Source organism: Candoia aspera, chromosome 2 (assembly GCF_035149785.1).
Source record: "Candoia aspera isolate rCanAsp1 chromosome 2, rCanAsp1.hap2, whole genome shotgun sequence".
In the NCBI taxonomy this organism is placed as follows: Eukaryota; Metazoa; Chordata; class Lepidosauria; order Squamata; family Boidae; genus Candoia; species Candoia aspera.
Genome location: NC_086154.1, coordinates 48,987,824 through 49,007,101, shown reverse-complemented (window position 1 = coordinate 49,007,101; position 19,278 = coordinate 48,987,824). Strand labels below are relative to the sequence as shown.

The window sequence follows — 19,278 nt, the reverse complement described above, 5'->3', positions numbered from 1 at the left end:
TTTTCCTGGGAAAGGACTGTAATGGCAATAGCACAACTGCTTTATTCTGTCCTAAGATTTGCCTGGGTGGTTCCCCTCCCACCACTATTGCAATTGGAAGTAAGAACAGTTGTGCTGGCAAGTTGGCCAGGATGTTTAGCAGTGGGAGATAATTTGTGGTTCTCACAGAATTCATAACAAATGGTGACTTTCAGCTTCATTGCCTTTTTTTTTTTAATCCATTCAATCATGTCCGATTCTCGGAGACTGCCTAGAGAAGTCCCTGCTGTTTTCTTGGCAAGGTTTTCGGAAGTGGTTTGCCATTGCCTCTTTCCTAGGGCTGAGAGAGAGTGACTGGCCCAAGGTCACCCAGCTGGCTTTGTGCCTCAGGCAGGACTAGAACTCCCGGTTTCTAGCCTGGTGACTTAACCACTCCACCAAACTGGCTCTAGTTAAGCATTAAATATCTCATGCTTCAGCATAGTAGCTTTTCATTTGTTAATGTTAACGAACATTAGAAGGTTGAAATGTTAGTAAACATTATTGCAAAATATTTGTCTGCGGTGCTATCATGGGCTGTCTTTGTAAATGTGTAATCTTCATGGTATTGCTTCTTTATAAGCCAAGGTTTTGAAAAGCAGAAGCTCAGAAAGAAATGGGAATGTGGAAAGAAGGGTACCCCAAAAAGCCACACATAGTACAGAGCTGGAATGCAAAAGGCCACAATATTTACTGCTGTACCCAAATCCAGCCTGTTGGATTTGCTTGTTGGCAACTCCAAGAAAGAGAAGAAAGCAGAAGAGTTGTTATAAAGGGTGCCCCTTGGCACTTGCTCAGAGAGAGAAAGGCTGCCAGGCCTTTCCCCAGTCCCTGGGAAATTCATTTCCTCACTACCCAAACACTGTGGCTGCCAAATTATGAACCTTTCATCTCTGAGATCCATGATGGGTTCTCCTTTCCCTTTAATAATAGTTGGCATATTCCCAGGAACAGAACCAGTACGTAGCGTCCCAGTATGTTGAAATTTGCACTAAGGTCTGGGAAGAGTTTTTTTTTTTCTCTTTAATTTCTCTCTGGAAACTAAATACATCTTAGAAGCATAGGAGAGTGCAAGCTAGCAGATGAAATAATAACAACTGTTTTGTTTCTGCGACTGCTACTGGTTGCTTGCAGCCAGAAGGATTTGCCTCCTGAATCCCTAATACTTTCTGAGCATTGGTATCCAGAAAAAAATTAAACTAACAACTATTTGTGGCTTAGATTAAAAAAAGAAAAGCCTACATTTATTTTAAAGTAATTTCTGCTGTGCTCACACACATATCTCCTTTCTTATTTTTGTTGTACAAGCCAGTTAACAAGCCAGAAATTTTCAGTTAAGTCAGGCTTCTCATTTTTTCAAACCTGTCTAGAAATTTGCTGGTCTGATTATCTGAGATTTGTAGCTCCAAAAGATTAAGTGGAGATCAGGACTGCAAAAGCTGTTGTAGCCAGCTGAAGACTTTCTAGCTTCTTTGCTATGTGAAAAGAAGTGTAAACGATTTGTTCATTTCTTATCTTCAGATGAAGTCTTCCTTTCAGTAATATCCAATTAACAATGCTATTAACAAAAGCACACTATAATAAAATGTAATTATCACAGAACAACAACAATAAAGTAAGTTATTAATTCAAATGCTCGTATAATAATTTCTCAGTTATGCAGAAACTAGAATTGTAAAGACGAGCAGGATATAGTGGTTAAAGTCAATTTAGGATTGAAGAGTTCAAAGTTCCTTGGAGGAAATAAATATAATGTAAATAAATAAACACATATTTAATCCATCACATATTCCTTAGGCAAATTCCTTAGGAAATTTCTATACTTGGTATCTCATCAGAGCTGTACTTGCAGGGGTTGTACAGTGTATTTAGAATAATCCACACTGAATTTTCTTTTCCGAAGTTCATTTATGGTTATTACCTTGTTTCTCTCTGATCAACAAGCTTCCAGGATGTGATTTAGGGATTAAACTACAAGTTTGGTAGAAGACCTCAAGCAGGACCTCAAAGTCACTTTTCAAACTGAGTTCTGAAAGGCTTTTTAAAAACAACTGAAAGGAACAGAGAGGGATTCATCTTTCATCCCAATAGATTTTTAGGTGGCCAAGAATGAAAAATTTAAACACCCTCCACAGGGTAGGAGAGAAAATCTCTGACTCTATTGCTATCCACCTGCTAAGTTCATTTTAATATAATATATGGTTGATCCAGAGATGTGCTAGCTTAGTCCATTTTCTTCCATTTCAAAAGGTCCTTTATGGGAATAGGTTTATGTGAAAACACTCTGGAATATTAAAAAAAAAAACTCAGACCAGGGTAAATTTGTTTGTTTATTTTGCTAGGCATATATGTTGCTCCAACTGTTAACCACCTCCAAGAGGTTTACAATCCTACCATATGTAAACAGGGTCAAAACAATACAAATAAACCAGGCAAATATCAAACATTACATATTACAATATTTCTATGCTGAAGAATATTCCTGTACCAAGGAAATCAATCCTCAGGATACATTAAACCTATTTCAATACTCTTCTGGTCCTAGAGAAAAGAGGAACCACAGCCACCCAGAGCATTTCCTCTGGGTAGTTCAGAGCCATCAGAAACTCAAGCCAATGTATTCTCAAATGGCTCTTTTTCTTCACAACTCTCCTTCTCCTTGCCAGGGTATGAATTTTCCTGGTGATATTTTGCTGTAATTACAGCATAGGCACAGCCATACCCTGCAGCAGCCAACATCATGAGGCATATGATCCCACAGACCACACCAGTTATAGCCACAGTGGCAATGGAATGACGCAAGCTAGGGGACCGTGGCTTTGATTTCGGTTCACAGTTTGCGCGCGTGCTGTTTCCTCCGTATTCACTGGGGTGGGTGTGCTTGACAGCACCTTTATGCTCAGAGTTGTGATGCCAGTAGACCTGGTGAACAGGAGAAGCTGGAGGAGAACAGGTCCCATACAACTCATATGGAATTTTGAGGAGGTCCTTTCCCTTCCGGCTTTCAGGAATTGAACAGATGACTTCATCACTAATTCCTCCTGGTAGAAGAAAAGATGTATCTTATCTCATGGTACTTCAGAAGAATTTGAAACTACTGATTGGCTAAACTAATGTAAAAATTGATTTTTCTCCCTGCATTAGAAATCACAAATATGTGTTGTAAAAATGAAAAGCATTTTTTTAAAAAAATTAGTCAACTATTCAATATAAGGTTATGTTATCAACTACTTTGGAAAAGGCCAACCATAGAAAAATGATACAGTGAAGTATTAAATAATTTAAAATGGTAATACGTTATGATTATTATCAATCATACCACTATAATTTGTTACAAAAAACTAAAACAACCAAAGTCCAATTCATCACATATTATAGCTGGATTCACATGTTGCACTAACCCATGGTCAGCAGTGTGGTACCCTTGAGCACATCAGTATCATAAGTGGTAACAACAGCCTTCTAAATTATTTTTTTATAAAGAATATTCAAAATCTTGCAAGACTGACAAATCTTGGAAGATTTCATATGAGATATTATATAATTGCAGGAGCAAAATCATGAAACCCTTTTGAGATTTGGCAATCTATTGAAATCTCAGCTACACACTACACAGTACATAAGCTTACATTTGGGTTATACCAGGAGGTGAGATAAGACAAGCCAGCCAGGGGCTCAGCAGAGCTGAAACAGATTTGTTTGTTTGTTTTTATCAATTTATCAATTATCAATTTTTTTTTAGCGACTCCTCTCACAACAGTGACTCTTGGTAGCTGACAAAGTGAAAACTCAGTAACTCAACCAAGAACAATAACAATAAACGTACTTATAGTGGCTGTTGAGGACAACAAATCACAGTAATACCACCCATCTTCCAGACCCCATTTGCCACCTGACCCCTACACCTGAGAAAACAGTCATGTTTTTAAGGCTTTCCAGAATGCCAGCAGAGCCAGTGTTAACTGGATCTTGAGGAGTGTGGTGTTCCAGAGGGCAGGCCCTGCACCAGAAAAGGCCCACTTCCTAGGTCCCAGTAGATTACATTCCCTGATAGATGGGACCTGGAGTATGCCCTTTCTGTAGGACCTACTGGGGTGGTTAGAAACAGAGAGGTGGCCCACAAATAACCTGGCCCTTATCCATGAAGGGCTGTATATAGGTGACAAGTAGCATCTTAAATTGCTTCTGGAAGCACATCAGAAGCCAGTGTAGCTTGCAGAGCAGAGGTGTAACATGGGTGTATCAAGGAGCTCATACCTGCCCACATTTCTACACTTTGGACAAGCTGAAGCTTCCAGATGGTCTTCAAGGACAGCCTTACATACAGTGTGTTGCAGTAATTCACTTAAGAGGTGACCAAGGCGTAAGTGACTGAGCAGTGCCTCCTGATCCAGGAACGGGTACAATTGGCACACAAGTTGCAACTGGACCAAAGCCCTCCTGGCCATGGCTGCCACCTGTTCCTCAAACAGTAGCTGCGAGTCCAACTTGGAAAGTGTGTACCAGTTTTGTATGGATTAGTGTCACCCCATCCAGAACTAAAAATGACAAATCAATTAATGCATCAGCTAAAATATCTCCCAGACAATTGACACACAGCCAGAGGGCTAGGCAGAAAGCAGAAAATGAGAAAAAATATTTTCCATTCTTGTCTCTCCTATTTTCATAGAAAAGATAACCTAGTAACAGTCCTGGAGGCAGCCAAGCAAGTAATCTAGGTTCCATTCCAAAGGCACAAGAAAAGGCATATAAAAACCAGGTTGGATAATAATCAGTCAATCCAAGGGTCCAGAGCAGGTTTGTAGAAGGTAATCCAAGGGTTCAGAGCATTCCTTGCTAGTCATAAAAGCATGCAAGTTATTAATATTGTTTCCAGCACTGTTACCCTACATAGATAGCTTTATACAACAGGCTTCAAGCTTTCACCTCCAACATAGCTGGCCTGCATCCACGGGTTTCCACAGGGTAGGTCAAAAAGTCAAGATGGTAGCCACAACAATGTGATCAAAGCCCCATCCCATGCATGCAAACATGCACACATGTACGTTTCATGTATGACACATGTAAACAAATAATGGGGCTTCAATTGCACAGTCATAGCTGCCATCTTGTCTTTTTTTGATCCCCTCACTGTGGTCACCCCTTGTTGTTTATTCGTTTAGTCGCTTCCGACTCTTCGTGACTTCATGGACCAGCCCACGCCAGAGCTTCCTGTCGGTCGTCAACACCCCCAGCTCCCTCAGGGACGATTCCGTCACCTCTAGAATATCATCCATCCACCTTGCCCTTGGTCGGCCCCTCTTCCTTTTGCCTTCCACTCTCCCTAGCATCAGCATCTTCTCCAGGGTGTCCTGTCTTCTCATTATGTGGCCAAAGTATTTCAGTTTGGCCTTTAATATCATTCCCTCAAGTGAGCAGTCTGGCTTTATTTCCTGGAGGATGGACTGGTTTGATCTTCTTGCAGTCCAAGGCACTCTCAGAATTTTCCTCCAACACCACAGTTCAAAAGCATCTATCTTCCTTCGCTCAGCCTTCCTTATGGTCCAGCTCTCGCAGCCATATGTTACTACGGGGAACACCATTGCTTTAACTATGCGGACCTTTGTTGTCAGTGTGATGTCTCTGCTCTTAACTATTTTATCGAGATTTGTCATTGCTCTTCTTCCAAGGATTAAGCGTCTTCTGATTTCCTGACTGCAGTCAGCATCTGCAGTAATCTTCGCACCTAGGAATACAAAGTCTTTCACTGCTTCTACATTTTCTCCCTCTATTTGCCAGTTATCAATCAAGCTGGTTGCCATAATCTTGGTTTTTTTGAGGTTTAGCTGCAAACCAGCTTTTGCACTTTCTTCTTTCACCTTCATCATAAGGCTCCTCAGTTCCTCTTCGCTTTCAGCCATCAAAGTGGTATCATCTGCATATCTGAGATTGTTAATGTTTCTTCCAGAGATTTTAACTCCAGCCTTGGATTCCTCAAGGCCAGCTTGTCGCATGATGTGTTCTGCGTACAAGTTGAATAGGTAGGGTGAGAGGATACAGCCCTGCCGTACTCCTTTCCCAATCTTAAACCAGTCTGTTGTTCCGTGGTCTGTTCTTACTGTTGCTACTTGGTCGTTATACAGATTCTTCAGGAGGCAGACAAGATGACTTGGTATCCCCATACCACTAAGAACTTGCCACAATTTGTTATGGTCCACACAGTCAAAGGCTTTAGAATAGTCAATAAAACAGAAATAGATGTTTTTCTGAAACTCCCTGGCTTTTTCCATTATCCAGCGGATATTGGCAATTTGGTCTCTAGTTCCTCTGCCTTTTCTAAACCCAGCTTGTACATCTGGCAATTCTCGCTCCATGAACTGCTGAAGTCTACCTTGCAGGATCTTGAGCATTACCTTACTGGCATGTGAAATGAGTGCCACTGTTCGATAGTTTGAACATTCTTTAGTGTTTCCCTTTTTTGGTATGGGGATATAAGTTGATTTTTTCCAGTCTGATGGCCATTCTTGTGTTTTCCAAATTTGCTGGCATATAGCATGCATTACCTTGACAGCATCATCTTGCAAGATTTTGAACAGTTCAGCTGGGATGCCGTCGTCTCCTGTTGCCTTGTTATTAGCAATGCTTCTTAAGGCCCACTCAACCTCACTCTTCAGGATGTCTGGCTCTAGCTCACTGACCACACCGTCAAAGCTATCCCCGATATTGTTATCCTTCCTATACAGGTCTTCTGTATATTCTTGCCACCTTTTCTTGATCTCTTCTTCTTCTGTTAGGTCCTTGCCATCTTTGTTTTTGATCATACCCATTTTTGCCTGGAATTTACCTCCGATGTTTCTAATTTTCTGGAAGAGGTCTCTTGTCCTTCCTATTCTATTGTCTTCTTCCACTTCCGCGCATTGCTTGTTTAAAAATAATTCCTTATCTCTTCTGGCTAACCTCTGGAATTTTGCATTTAATTGGGCATATCTCCCCCTATCACTGTTGCCTTTTGCTTTCCTTCTTTCTTGGGCTACTTCTAGTGTCTCAGCAGACAGCCATTTTGCCTTCTTGGTTTTCTCTTTCTTTGGGATGTATTTTGTTGCTGCCTCCTGAACAATGCTGCCAACTTCTGTCCAGAGTTCTTCCGGGACCCTATCTACTAAGTCCAGTCCCTTAAATCTATTCTTCACCTCCACTGCATATTCCTTAGGGATATTAGTGAGCTCATATCTAGCTGATCTGTGGGTCTTCCCTAATCTCTTTAGTCTGATCCTAAATTGTGCAAGAAGAAGTTCGTGATCTGAACTACAGTCAGCTCCAGGCCTTGTTTTTACCGACTGTACAGATGTCCGCCACCTTTGGCTGCAAAGGATGTAATCAATCTGATTTCGGTGTTGTCCATCTGGTGAAGTCCATGTATAAAGCCGTCTCTTAGGTTGTTGGAAGAGAGTGTTTGTTATGCAGAGTGAATTGTCTTGGCAAAATTCTATCAGCCTATGTCCTGCTTCATTTTGTTCTCCCAGGCCATACTTACCTGTAATTCGAGGTGTCATTTGACTGCCCACCTTAGCATTCCAGTCTCCTGTGATGAAAATAACATCTCTTTTAGGCGTGTTGTCCAGTAGGTGCTGCAGATCCTCATAGAACTGCTCTACTTCAGCTTCTTCAGCATTTGTGGTTGGGGCGTATATTTGGATCACTGTGATGTTAGATGGCTTGCCCTGAATTCGAATTGAGATCATTCTGTCATTTTTTGGGTTGTATCCAAGCACTGCTTTAGCCACTTTACTATTAATTATGAAGGCTACTCCATTTCTTCTGTGGTCCTCTTGTCCACAGTAGTAGATCTGGTGGTCATTTGATGTGAAGTGGCCCATTCCAGTCCATTTCAGTTCACTGATGCCCAGAATGTCTATCTTTAATCTTGACATCTCACCAATAACCACATCCAATTTGCCCTGGCTCATAGATCTTACATTCCAGGTTCCAATGGTGTGTTGATCCTTAGAACATCGGATTCGCCGTTCACCACCAGCACCGTCGGCCGCTAGCCGTCCTTTCGGCTTTGAGCTAGCTGCGTCATCACGTCTGGGGCTAGTTGAGCTCATCCTCTGTTCCTCCCCAGTAGCATTTTGACCATCTTCCGACCTGGGGGTCTCACCTTCCGATGGTATACCGACATATCTCTGGTTGTACTGATCCATTTAGTTTTCACGGCAAGAATACTGGGGTGGGTTGCCATTACCTTCCCCAGGGATCGCATTTAGTCTGACCTCTCTGTCATGACCTTCCCGTCTTGGGTGGCCCTTCACGGTTTAGCTCATGGCATCATTGAGGTGCTCAAGCTCCAGCACCACGACAAGGTAACGATCCTTTGCTGAAGGTGGTCACCCCTACGTGCAGCTAATGTAGAATGCAAGTCTACTCAGTAGCAATAGTAACTCTCGAGCAGACCATGATTCTCAAAGAGAATCCTTGAAATCTTATTCTCTATGCCTCTTTCATTTTCATCCTGGCTGTACCATCACACTTGTAGGCCTCCCGTCGCTCTGAGAAATTCTGGCCACCAATATTATTTTACAGGGGCCAATTCTTCCTTTCTTGCTGAGCCCTGATTCAATTTATTTATTGGTTTTCAAGGCCTGCACTGGCTCCACCCCATCTTTTGAGGATCAGTTTTCCATGAAAACTATGATAGTTTGAGATCTATGGCCAAAATAGTTAATATGCATTCAAATTTGCAGAAAGATTTCATGTTAAACTTTGTGCCAGAAGTGCTACTCGTTTCTGTTCATTGAAGGATTCTGTGAAACATACGATTTGACCCCCCAATCATTTGTGCAGGTGGATGTCATCTATATTCTTCTATGGTTAAAATATTGTTTCCATCCTGGATTCCTAGTAGGAAGTGCTGGAGTCAGTTCCCAAAAGAGGAATGCCTAGGAATTCCAAGTTTTTAATGCAGAAAATTCCTAATGAATGAATGATTAAATACATCTTAACTGTTATATCTGCTTAATAGCTTCCTAAATTTACCTGAGGGAAATAAGCACTTTTAATCATATTAACAAAATTTAATACACTTTGCTTTCTCTGACTTTATATCAACATAATCAGACAATACACAAAGAGTAAAATTATGTTTAATGCAATTTGGAAAAAGCAAGTACTGTGTAATCCACAATTTGCTAGCATATTTACTAGCAAAATTATCTGTTTTTTCTATTAATGATACCTAAATCCATTAATATTTGCATGTATACTTGCACGTATGAGCGCACACTCGCACACGCACACACACAAGGATGCATTAATAGTTCTATTAGAGAACTACATATCATTAACAGAGTGAATGAGATCTAGTTCTCTATTTTGCTAGAGAATATTGTTAAAAAACTATACATAGGATACCAGAATATACAATATATATTTTCTCCAAATTTCATTGGAAATAATTTGATTTTCTAAAGATATATTTCTTCATTGGCTGTGGGCATTAGCATTTAGGATAATAATTTTAGCTGAATCTAATCCTCCTTCCTGTGCACAATATGCTCTTTTTATGTTGATATGAAACTGATAAAAGCAGCTATCTGAAATATAGACTGCCTCATCACCAGCATGAATGTCTCCCAAATCTTCCTTCCCTTTTAATGACACCCAATGGAAGCAATGGGTATTCTTGGAAAACGTACCTTAGTAATTATATGACTTATGCAATGGTTTTGTCTGTTATGAAACATGCAAGAGTGGGTTAAAAACCCCAGATAAATGAAACTCAAATAGGTTACTTTACAAGTCTATGCAGATAGTAAAATATATCATATTGCTACTGTTCCTCACATCTCTAGTATTAAGTCTGTTTCCATAAGTCTGCTTCTGATGTGGTCATTGATTGAAATAAATTTGATTAATTTTAACCACTTGGGAAGGTGGTTAATTAAAAGTTCAAATTATCTGAATATAACTGCTTAATCGATGGCTTCCCAAATGTTGTGATTCCATGGCCCTCTAAAATAAATGATTTTGTGCTCCCCCTCATGAATAAAACTGAATGATATGCTAGATGCCATACCAGAAATCACCAAATCATAGAGCCCTAGTAAATTTATGATGATCACATCCAAAACAAGAGTTGACGGGAAAGGGAAAAATACAGGTAAAGTCCTGTGCAGTGTTCACTTTCCATAGCTTGTCAACCTGGAGTTGCCAAGTGCAGCTGGAACCATCCTGGAGATGTCCTCCTTCTAATAACTGTGTGCATGTGACCATCTTATAGGATGCAGGTGTCACGGACGGCAAGGTCAAGACAGTAACTTCCACCCACAACCCAGCTCTGTGCTGCTCAAGTAGCTCTCAAGACAAAATGGAACATTTTGCTATTTGAGGGGAAGAGGAGTTGGAAGAAAATCAGCATGAGAACAGTGCCTAGGGAGGGATGGGCAAACATGTTTATGCAGACATAAAAATGTATACCAAGTATGAAGGCATGCAAACAAGAAGAAGAGATGGAGAATGTAAATACTAATAAAAATAATATATATATTTAATGATACAAGGGAGATGATAGAGAAAAAATACAGATTAATCTACTCATTCTGTCTAGGATGCATAAATATTTTTCATGCAGAATTGAGTAAGGGAGACATTTTCCTTCATCTCCACAATCCCTCTCATATCCACCAAATGATTCCTATGTAGTTAAAGGCTTGAGAGGAGAGAAAGGAAAACTCTTCAGTGTCTGCCCTCTGTGTCTTTTTAATCTGGCTCAGGACCTTGTTGTTGTCATCGTCATCATCATCATCCTTTATGAAAGGTGTTGGAACAAATGGCAGAGAAATAACTGCTAAAAAGAAAAACCTAGGAAGAATAAGGCTTAGCACCATTTCATTTACAAAGACCCCTTGCCACTTACATTCACTTTTCCCTTCTGAGCCTTCGGGTCCCTGGTAAGAACCAGAATGCACCATCCAACCACATGGGTGGTGTGTAGGCAGGCATATACACAGCAACTTGTGTGTATAGGAAAGGAGCTTGCACAACTGGATCAAGGAAAGCTCAGCCTCTCCTCTCGGTGATGTTGCCAGGTCTCATTTAGCCCAACTCAGTCAAGGAGAAGAAAAGAGCTGTGACAGTTCAAGTAACCTATACTATCTTTGCCCGCACAAGAGTGGGTGGAGAGGGCAGTCCCTGGCCAAAAGCTGAAATAAGATGTGTGTTTGAATTCCAACTCTTCTCAAATTTGCTTGTGATCCCCCAGGTCATAACCATGGTATCAGTTTATTGAGCCTTTCTCTAAAATCCTCCAACAATGGAATTCTGGAAATGTATTTTTATATAAAAGTGGTCTTTTCAGTGTAGACCATCTTGTTATGGAATTCCAAAGAGGGTGATGCAGCACCTATGTTAAATCATTTTTTTAAAAATCAGTTCAGTCGTGTCCCTGCAGTTTTCTTGGCAAGGTTTTTCAGAAGTGGTTTGCCATTGCCTACTTCCTAGGGTTAAGAAAGACTGACTGGCTTTGTGCCTAAGGCAGGACTGGAGCTCACAGTCTCCTGGTTTCTAGCCCAAACTGGCTCTGTTAAATCATTTTTAGTGTCAGCTGAATACCTGTTTATCTTCCCAGTCTTAATTTTTATAAGAACAAACAACTCTATTTGTTTTTCTCTTGTTCTTTTATTCTATTTAATGAGTAACTGACAAATAAAAGCTAAAAACATGCAATCTACATTTTACACTTTTGTCAGTTACCCAGTGAATTTCTGTTACTGGGTATTTTGTAAGCATTATAAATAAATATGTATGAGCTCTTTAATATGTCTACTTTATATTGCAAAAAGAGCAGACATTTTTCTTTTACACAAGTAAACACAGAGACATTATATAATAAATATCCACAAATGCATTCACACACTATATACTGTTGAGAGCTGTGCAACATATATCACACACAAATACCAGCATCATTATTTATTCATTTATTAATCAAATATATAAGGCCACACACCTATCCAGTGAAACTCTGGGTGGCTAACAATATGAAAAAAAATATATCAAAAGGCATAGCATGCAAACACACAAATAAAACCCAGGTTGAGGTCCCCTCGTTAAAAATCTCAAAAACCACCTATGGAATACATCCACAGCAGAGCTTCAGAAACTAACAACCTGGCCCCAGAGTCTGGGGAAGAGCCAGGTATTCACAGCTTTCCCAAAGGCCGATAAGGTCAGAGCTGTTCAGATCTCTGCAGGGAAGCTGTTCCATGACCGAGAAGGCCCACTTCTTAGGACCCATCAGGTGACACTACCTCATAGAGGGGATAGGATCAGGGAGAGGTGGTCCCACAAGCAACCTAGCCTCATGCCATGCAGTGACAACTGGCATCTTGAATTCACCCAGAAAGTCCACTGGGAGCCAGTACAGTTCATGTAGCAGCAGTGATTCCTGGGCATGACATAGTGGGCTAATACTGCCTGTGCCTCTGCATTCTGGACCAGCTGAAGCTTCTGAATGCTTTTCAAAGGCAGCCCCTTGTACAGCACATTGCAACAGATCAGGAGGTGACTAAGGCATAAGTGACTGTTAGCAGTACCTTCTGATCTAGGAATGGGCACAGTTGGCACACAAGATATATTTGTGTGAAGGCCTTCCTCTCAAGCACTTAGATGACCTCATCTACAACAATGCTTTCTAGGTTTTGTGCAGGATGTCAGATGCCACCCTTGAAAACTGGGTAGGGCCCCAGTTTTGGGAAGGAGACTTTAGAAGTGTTAAGAGGAACAATGGTTTTCTATAGCTCCTACAAGGCTGAAAGTATGGATTTTGAATCTTCTCCCCCACCACCCCCAACATTTCTGACACCCACAAATGCTGAGAAAGGATCCACATTTTGCTCTCACCCATTCTGGGATGGGCTTTTAGGATCACCACACATTCTGGCAGGTGATATCCAGTTGTAATTGAAATTATTCAACCCCCATTGCAAATCAGGTTGATTGTCAAAATGTACAGACTTCAGCTGTTTTCAATGAACAAATCAAACAAAAGCAATTGAAATAGCTCAACACAATGAATGCTTCAAGTGGTGTCCCCAAAGTCAACTGAAAAGGCAACTTATCATGACTTCTCCAGTCTCAAAATTATTCAGCCCCCTGAATAGAATCTGTCACAACAGCAAACAACAGTATGCAAAAACAGGTGTTGTCTCAAGCACACCTGATGCAACTAACCAAGGGCTTCATTAGCTCAATGCACCAGGCTCAATGCACCAGGTGTGCTGGAGCTGGAACACATGAAATTCCTGAACTGGCTGGGGGTTTGTTGAGTGTCACGTTTGACTGCATGTTAGACATACAGTATGGCTAAGTCAAAAGAATGGTCCAAAAAGGTAAGAGAAGAGATCATCGCCCTTCACATACAAGGAACAGGATACAAAACGATAGTGAAGGCACTGAATGTTCCTAGAGATACTGTTGGAAGCATAATTCGCAAGTTCAGAGTTAAAGGAACAGTGGCTATGCTACCTGGACGGGGCAGAAAAAGGAAGCTGTCAATGGCAGCAACCAGATTTCTGAGAAGGCAGGTAGAAAGAAACCCTCAAGTGACTGCAAAAGACCTGCAGCAAGACTTGGTGGCAAGGGGCACTGAGGTTTCAGTGAGCACAGTAAGGCGCATACTAAACACACAAGGTTTCCATTCCAGAACTCCAAGACGTACACCACTACTGGCCCAAAAGCATAAAAAAAGTCAGCTCCAATATGCTCAAAATCATATAAATAAGTCACAGAAGTTTGGGGATTCTGTTCTTTGGAGCGATGAAACAAAACGAATTTTCGGCCTGATGGATCAGCGGTATGTCTGGAGAAAGCAGAATGAAGCATACACTGAAAAGAACACTCTGACTACAGTTAAGCATGATGGTGGCTCGATGATGCTCTGGAGCTGCTTTGCATCTTCTGGCACTGGAAACCTGCAGCATGTGGTTGGCAAGATGGATTCACTGAAGTATCAGGAAATCCTAGGAGAAAATGTCATGCCATCTGTAAGGAAGCTGAAGCTTGGGCATCATTGGACCTTCCAACAGGAGAATGATCCCAAGCATACCTCAAATTCCACTAAGGCTTGGATGCAGAAGTAGTCCTGGAAGATTCTACAGTGGCCATCACAGTCACCTGACTTGAACCCCATAGAAACTCTCTGGTGGAATTTGAAGAAGGCAGTTGCAGCACGCAAACCCAAGAATATTACTGAACTGGAGGCCATTGCTCATGAGGAAAGGGCTAAGATTCCTCAGGAACGCTGCCAGAAGCTGGTGTCTGGCTATGCATCTCGTTTGCAGCAAGTCATAACAGCAAAAGGGTGCTCTACTAAGTACTGAAGATGGTACTGATCAAGCTTGCCATGAAGGGGTTGAATAATTTTGAGGCTGGAGAAGTCATGATAAGTTGCATTTTCAGTTGACTTTGGGGACACCACTTGAAGCATTCATTGTGTTGAGCTATTTCAATTGTTTTTGTTTGATTTGTTCATTGCAAACAGCTGCAAGTCTGTACATGTTGACAATCTACCTGATTTGCAATGGGGGATGAATAATTTTGAATACAACTGTACATGCTTCCCCCCTGGCGGCTGTCCTCTTTGCAGCTCTGATATGCAGATTCTATAAGATTTGCTACACAGTACCCAGGGGAGAAGTGCAGATGCTATGGAGTAAATCAGAAAGTCAAAAGATCCCACTACCATTAGAAAAAGCAGCTTTAAATGTTTCCTTGAAATACAATTAAGTGAAATTAACGTTGCTAGATACACAATACAGTATACAGTATGTGTAATAGAGGAAAGTGACTCACCATTGTACAGGAAGATTTCCAGCCATAATTTAAGCCCAAAGACTTGACAATTGCATTGCCAGAAATTACCCTTGAAAAGAATCATTTTCAGATTTGGGAGTGATTCTAACAGAAGTCTGTCAACTTCCTGAAGTTGGTTATATCTCAGGGATAATAAAGTAATGTTCTCCGTCTTGTTTCCTAGAGTTCTAGGAAGCCTTGCTATATTGTTTGATGATAAATCTAGTTCTCGTAGGTGTGGTAGAGAACTAAAAGTCTTATTATCTACATATTTAAGGAAATTATGTGTTAGATTTAGAATCTGCAAGTGTTCCAGTCCTTTGAATGTTTCAGGTAATAAACCTGAGATAGAATTGTTAGATAAGTCCAGAATGTTGAGAGTCTGTGTGCCCCTAAAAGTCCTTTGACTGAGTTTCTGAATGTTGTTGTTTGACAAAAGTAATATTTGAGTTTCAGCAGGTAAGTGGGAAGGAACTTCAGCAAGTCCTCGATTTCTGCAGTCCACTGTCTTTGATATTGGATGACACAGACATGTGGGGGGACAGCCAGTCACCACATCTACCAGTATGATGATGCTTGAAACAAAAAGCAGTGAACCTATAAAATAAGAAAATAACTGCCAATGTTGCATTTAGCTTATTGCAGCAATGCTTAATTAGAGTTTTCTAGAAATGTAGAGTGGTATATCTGAGTGGAAGGCTGAATAATAACAATATTGATCAGTTCTTAATGCCCTCTACCTGGGATATGAAACTACTTGTAGATAACACTAAGGATTTGAATGGAAGTACTTTTCATTCTTTATCAGAAGTGCAATTAACTTTTAGGATATTTACATTTGGATAAAAATAAGAATGAATGAGCTCAAGTGATTATAATCAGTCATGCTGATAACATATACAAGACTAGAAAACTTTCAGTGGAGTTTTAGGGAGATAGAACTGTAATTTTCTTGTAATAAAACTGCAGGTTGAAATGGCTGTTTGAGGAATTTTGAATTCTGCTTTCCTTAGCATTGAGTAGACCCTGAAAGTTGCCAAGTGCTCAGTAGGATTATGAAAAGCATTTAAACTAGTTTAACTTAATCATATGAGTGCTTTCATTTTCTGCACACCACTTATTCAGTTCAGTCTTATGATCTGTAGGATTACTTGGTCATCCCCATCCCTGTGTGTGTGTGTGTGCCTTCGAGCTAGTTTTTGACTCCTAGCAACTGCTCAGACTAGTCCCTGCAGTTTTCTTGGAAAGGTTTTTCAGAAGTGGTTTGCCACTGCCTCCTTCCTAGGGCTGAGGGGGTGTCACTGGCCCAAGGTCACCCAGCTGGCTTTGTGTCTAAGGTAGCACTAGAACTCCCAGTCTCCCAGTTTCTAGCCTGGTGCCTTAACCATTACACCAGACTGGCTGAGCTCATCCTCATCTAGGGAATACATAACAGCTTGGGTACTTTCCTGCCTTCAGAGCTTCCATGTTTATGTCAATGAATTTATTCAAATTGTTAGGTTGTACGGAAAAACTAGTGGGAGAGGGGGAATACCAGCAAGTGTGGTCCCTCCAACTGTTTTGAATTACAACTCCATTTCCTGAATTCTTATTATTCTAACTGGGACTTATGGGAGTTGTAGATCAAAATATCTAGAGGAAATCAGATAGTCTACTTATGCTAAGGATACATTTATTTGAGTGAATTGACTCCTGTGGATTAAACATGAAGGAAATGTTTAATAGTACTTTCACTTATTGCATTTTACAGTTTTTACATATTATCCATTTTTCTTCTAAAATCTATTTTTTTCTTTTTTTTAAAGAAAAGGTAAAGAAATGCATACTTTACTATGACCTAATTAAAGGATCCTGCTATTTCATAACTAGTATTTCTCTTACATCATTACTTATATAGATGTGTACAGTACAGGCAATTGTGGCTAAAAATCATATGGCCATATTTTCCCTATGAGCAAGTAATTAAAAGTTCCTGCCTCTTTTCAAAGATTGTTCCTGAAGCTTATTAATTATGCCTATAATAATTGCTTCAGTCATGTATATCTACTTGTCAATAAGGTAAATTCTGTTGAATTTAGGTGAACATATCACTTAGTAAACTTGCAAAGGACTGAATTTGAAATCAAATGTTTAAAAGTCCAAGAAGATGGGCAGGTCACTGAGGCTAAATTAGTACTGCTAGTAGGATATAGATACTTGAAAACCTCTATATTCACAGCTAAACATGTCAACCTTCAAATGAAGCCCTTCACTTTCTGAAATTAACTTGTGCATCCTTCATTAAATATAATTCAGAAAGTTAGTAATATTTGAATAGCTCACACAAATATTTTCTTAGTATTTCTGAACACTGAAGCTATATAAGAAAAGGGATGCATTCTGTATGGTATGCCTAGTGTGCAACAATTTGCTAAGATATAAAAGAAGTCTGCTGCTTCAAGACATATGGATTGCTAAGTTGTTAAGACAATGTTTCTTTGCTGGACAGAATCTTTTCACAATAGTTCCAAATAAAAACATGTCTTACCATTCATGGTTCTTCACTTGTCAAGTTTGCAGAAGGTTCTGTTCAATTTTTATGAGGAGCAGTAATTCCCTCTAACAGAGTTGCCGTTGCCGTTTAGACGGGTTTTGTGTGTCCGTCGATGCCTTAATTCATAAATTACTATGCTTGCTACCACAGGACCAGTTAAGTGAATCCGTATAAAATGCAGTCTCTTTTTTCCATTCGATTAGGCTCCTTTCTCCATTTCAACTGTGCTTTGCTGTGCGCAGAGATTTTCTCTGCCTCTTCTTCAATCAACAGGACTTGCAGAGTGTCTGTCAATTTGTGCTGGACAGCTGCAGTACAGAAATCATGACCTAATAGACTAGCCTTTTCAGTTATTTAATCTATCTCAAATCCAAGATACAGGAACAAGGTGGACTTTTAAAATCCAGAGCAGTTTTTGATTTTTGCTGGGTTGTCAACCCTGCTTTGTCAGCCCTTGCAAAAATCAGATGATTCTGAATTTGTGTTCCTGTCATCTTTGGTTGTGATTGGAGGCAATGGGGTGTGTAATCTCAGTATGAGGAGGCCTTCATCTTGATTACATGGTTTTGACTGTGCACTTGTTGCTCTTCTGGAGCTTATACTTTTGATTTCCCTAGGGATTAGCCGTGCTGACAGGATTTCATTGTACAGAAAAAACATTTTGCGTGTTTGTGTGTGTGTGTATATGTAGCTTTCTTTTTTATTAAAAAAAAAAGTAAAGAATTTCAAGCGTTCCAAATCTGAGGCCTTTTTTCACCAAACAGGAAGGAACTTCAACTGATATACCGGTTTACTTATGCTGCAGCTGTGGATCAATTTATTTATTTATTTCCCAAATTTTTGCTACTGCCCATCTTCCCCCCAAGAGGGACTCTGAGTGGTTTACAGCAAGTTAATCAATTAAACATTAAAAACAGTAATCATAAATAATACATAAAATATAGTACAATGCAATAGAAAACAGAAAATAAAAATCCAGATGGCTACAAAAGATCTTAAAGATGAGGGGTGTACTCTAAGGTGCCAGCCATACCCAGGAATGACTACCCCCCTCCCCACCCCAAGCACAGCAGCAGAGCCAGGTCTTTAGATTCCTCCAGAAGGCCAGGAGTGATGGGGCTAGCCCCACCTCTGAGGGCAGAATGTTCCAGACAGCAGGAGCCACTGCAGAGAATGCCAGCTTGCTGGACCCCACCAAACGAAACTCCCTTACCGACAGGGTCCGTAGCATGCCCTCTCTGCATGACCGGGTGGGATGGGTCAATGTAATGGGGATGAGACAGTCCCTCAGGTAGCCTGGCCCCATGCCATGTAGGGCTTTAAAGGTCATAACCAACACCTTGAATTGGACCCGGAAGCAGACTGGCACCCAATGGAGCTCTCACAGCAAAGGTATTACGTGTGCCGATCTTGGGGCACCAAGAATTGCCTGCGCGGCCACATTCTCGACCAGCTGTAGCTTCCAGATACTCTTCAAGGGTTTATTTATTTGTGTCCCTGGAGATAAATCTGTTTTATAATCACTTTCATACAAAAAGCATGAGTCACCAATTTGGAGATAGGGAGAAGAGATCTCTCTCTGTCTTTTCATGGCCTCCTAAATTGATCCTTTAAAACCTGGTAGTGCTATGGAAAGAGCCCCTGATAGAAAATCCTGATACAACATGAACCAGATAGAAACCTGCTCCAGACTCTTCTTCTATGGATGAGGGACTGGGATTAAGAAATGCTGGATCAAGAAAGCCCAGGGGTTCATTGGACTCAGCAGTTCTTACTATACATCACCCACCAAGCACAATTCTACTTAATTGAATAATGAGAGGAATCCACTCAGCAGGCTCAGGTATCACAATAGCAGCTGCAAGGGAGCTGATCTTATGAGTTCCTACTAAAACTCT

General features: G+C 40.6%; 2 protein-coding genes across 2 annotated transcripts in view; one reads left to right on the top strand and one right to left on the bottom strand.

Moving 5' to 3' along the window:
* LOC134489973 (voltage-dependent calcium channel subunit alpha-2/delta-3-like) overlaps window positions 1-19,278 on the top strand; it is a 178,617-nt gene that overhangs the window by 86,857 nt on the left and 72,482 nt on the right. The gene's annotated exons all lie outside the window — the stretch shown is intronic.
* On the bottom strand, window positions 2,402-17,626 carry LRTM1 (leucine rich repeats and transmembrane domains 1). The gene is made up of 3 exons (XM_063296432.1): window positions 17,375-17,626; window positions 14,848-15,444; window positions 2,402-3,059 (listed from the first exon to the last, which is right to left on the bottom strand). Exons 1-3 carry the CDS (start codon window positions 17,379-17,381, stop codon window positions 2,626-2,628), a joined length of 1,038 nt encoding a protein of 345 aa, XP_063152502.1. The 5' UTR covers window positions 17,382-17,626; the 3' UTR covers window positions 2,402-2,625.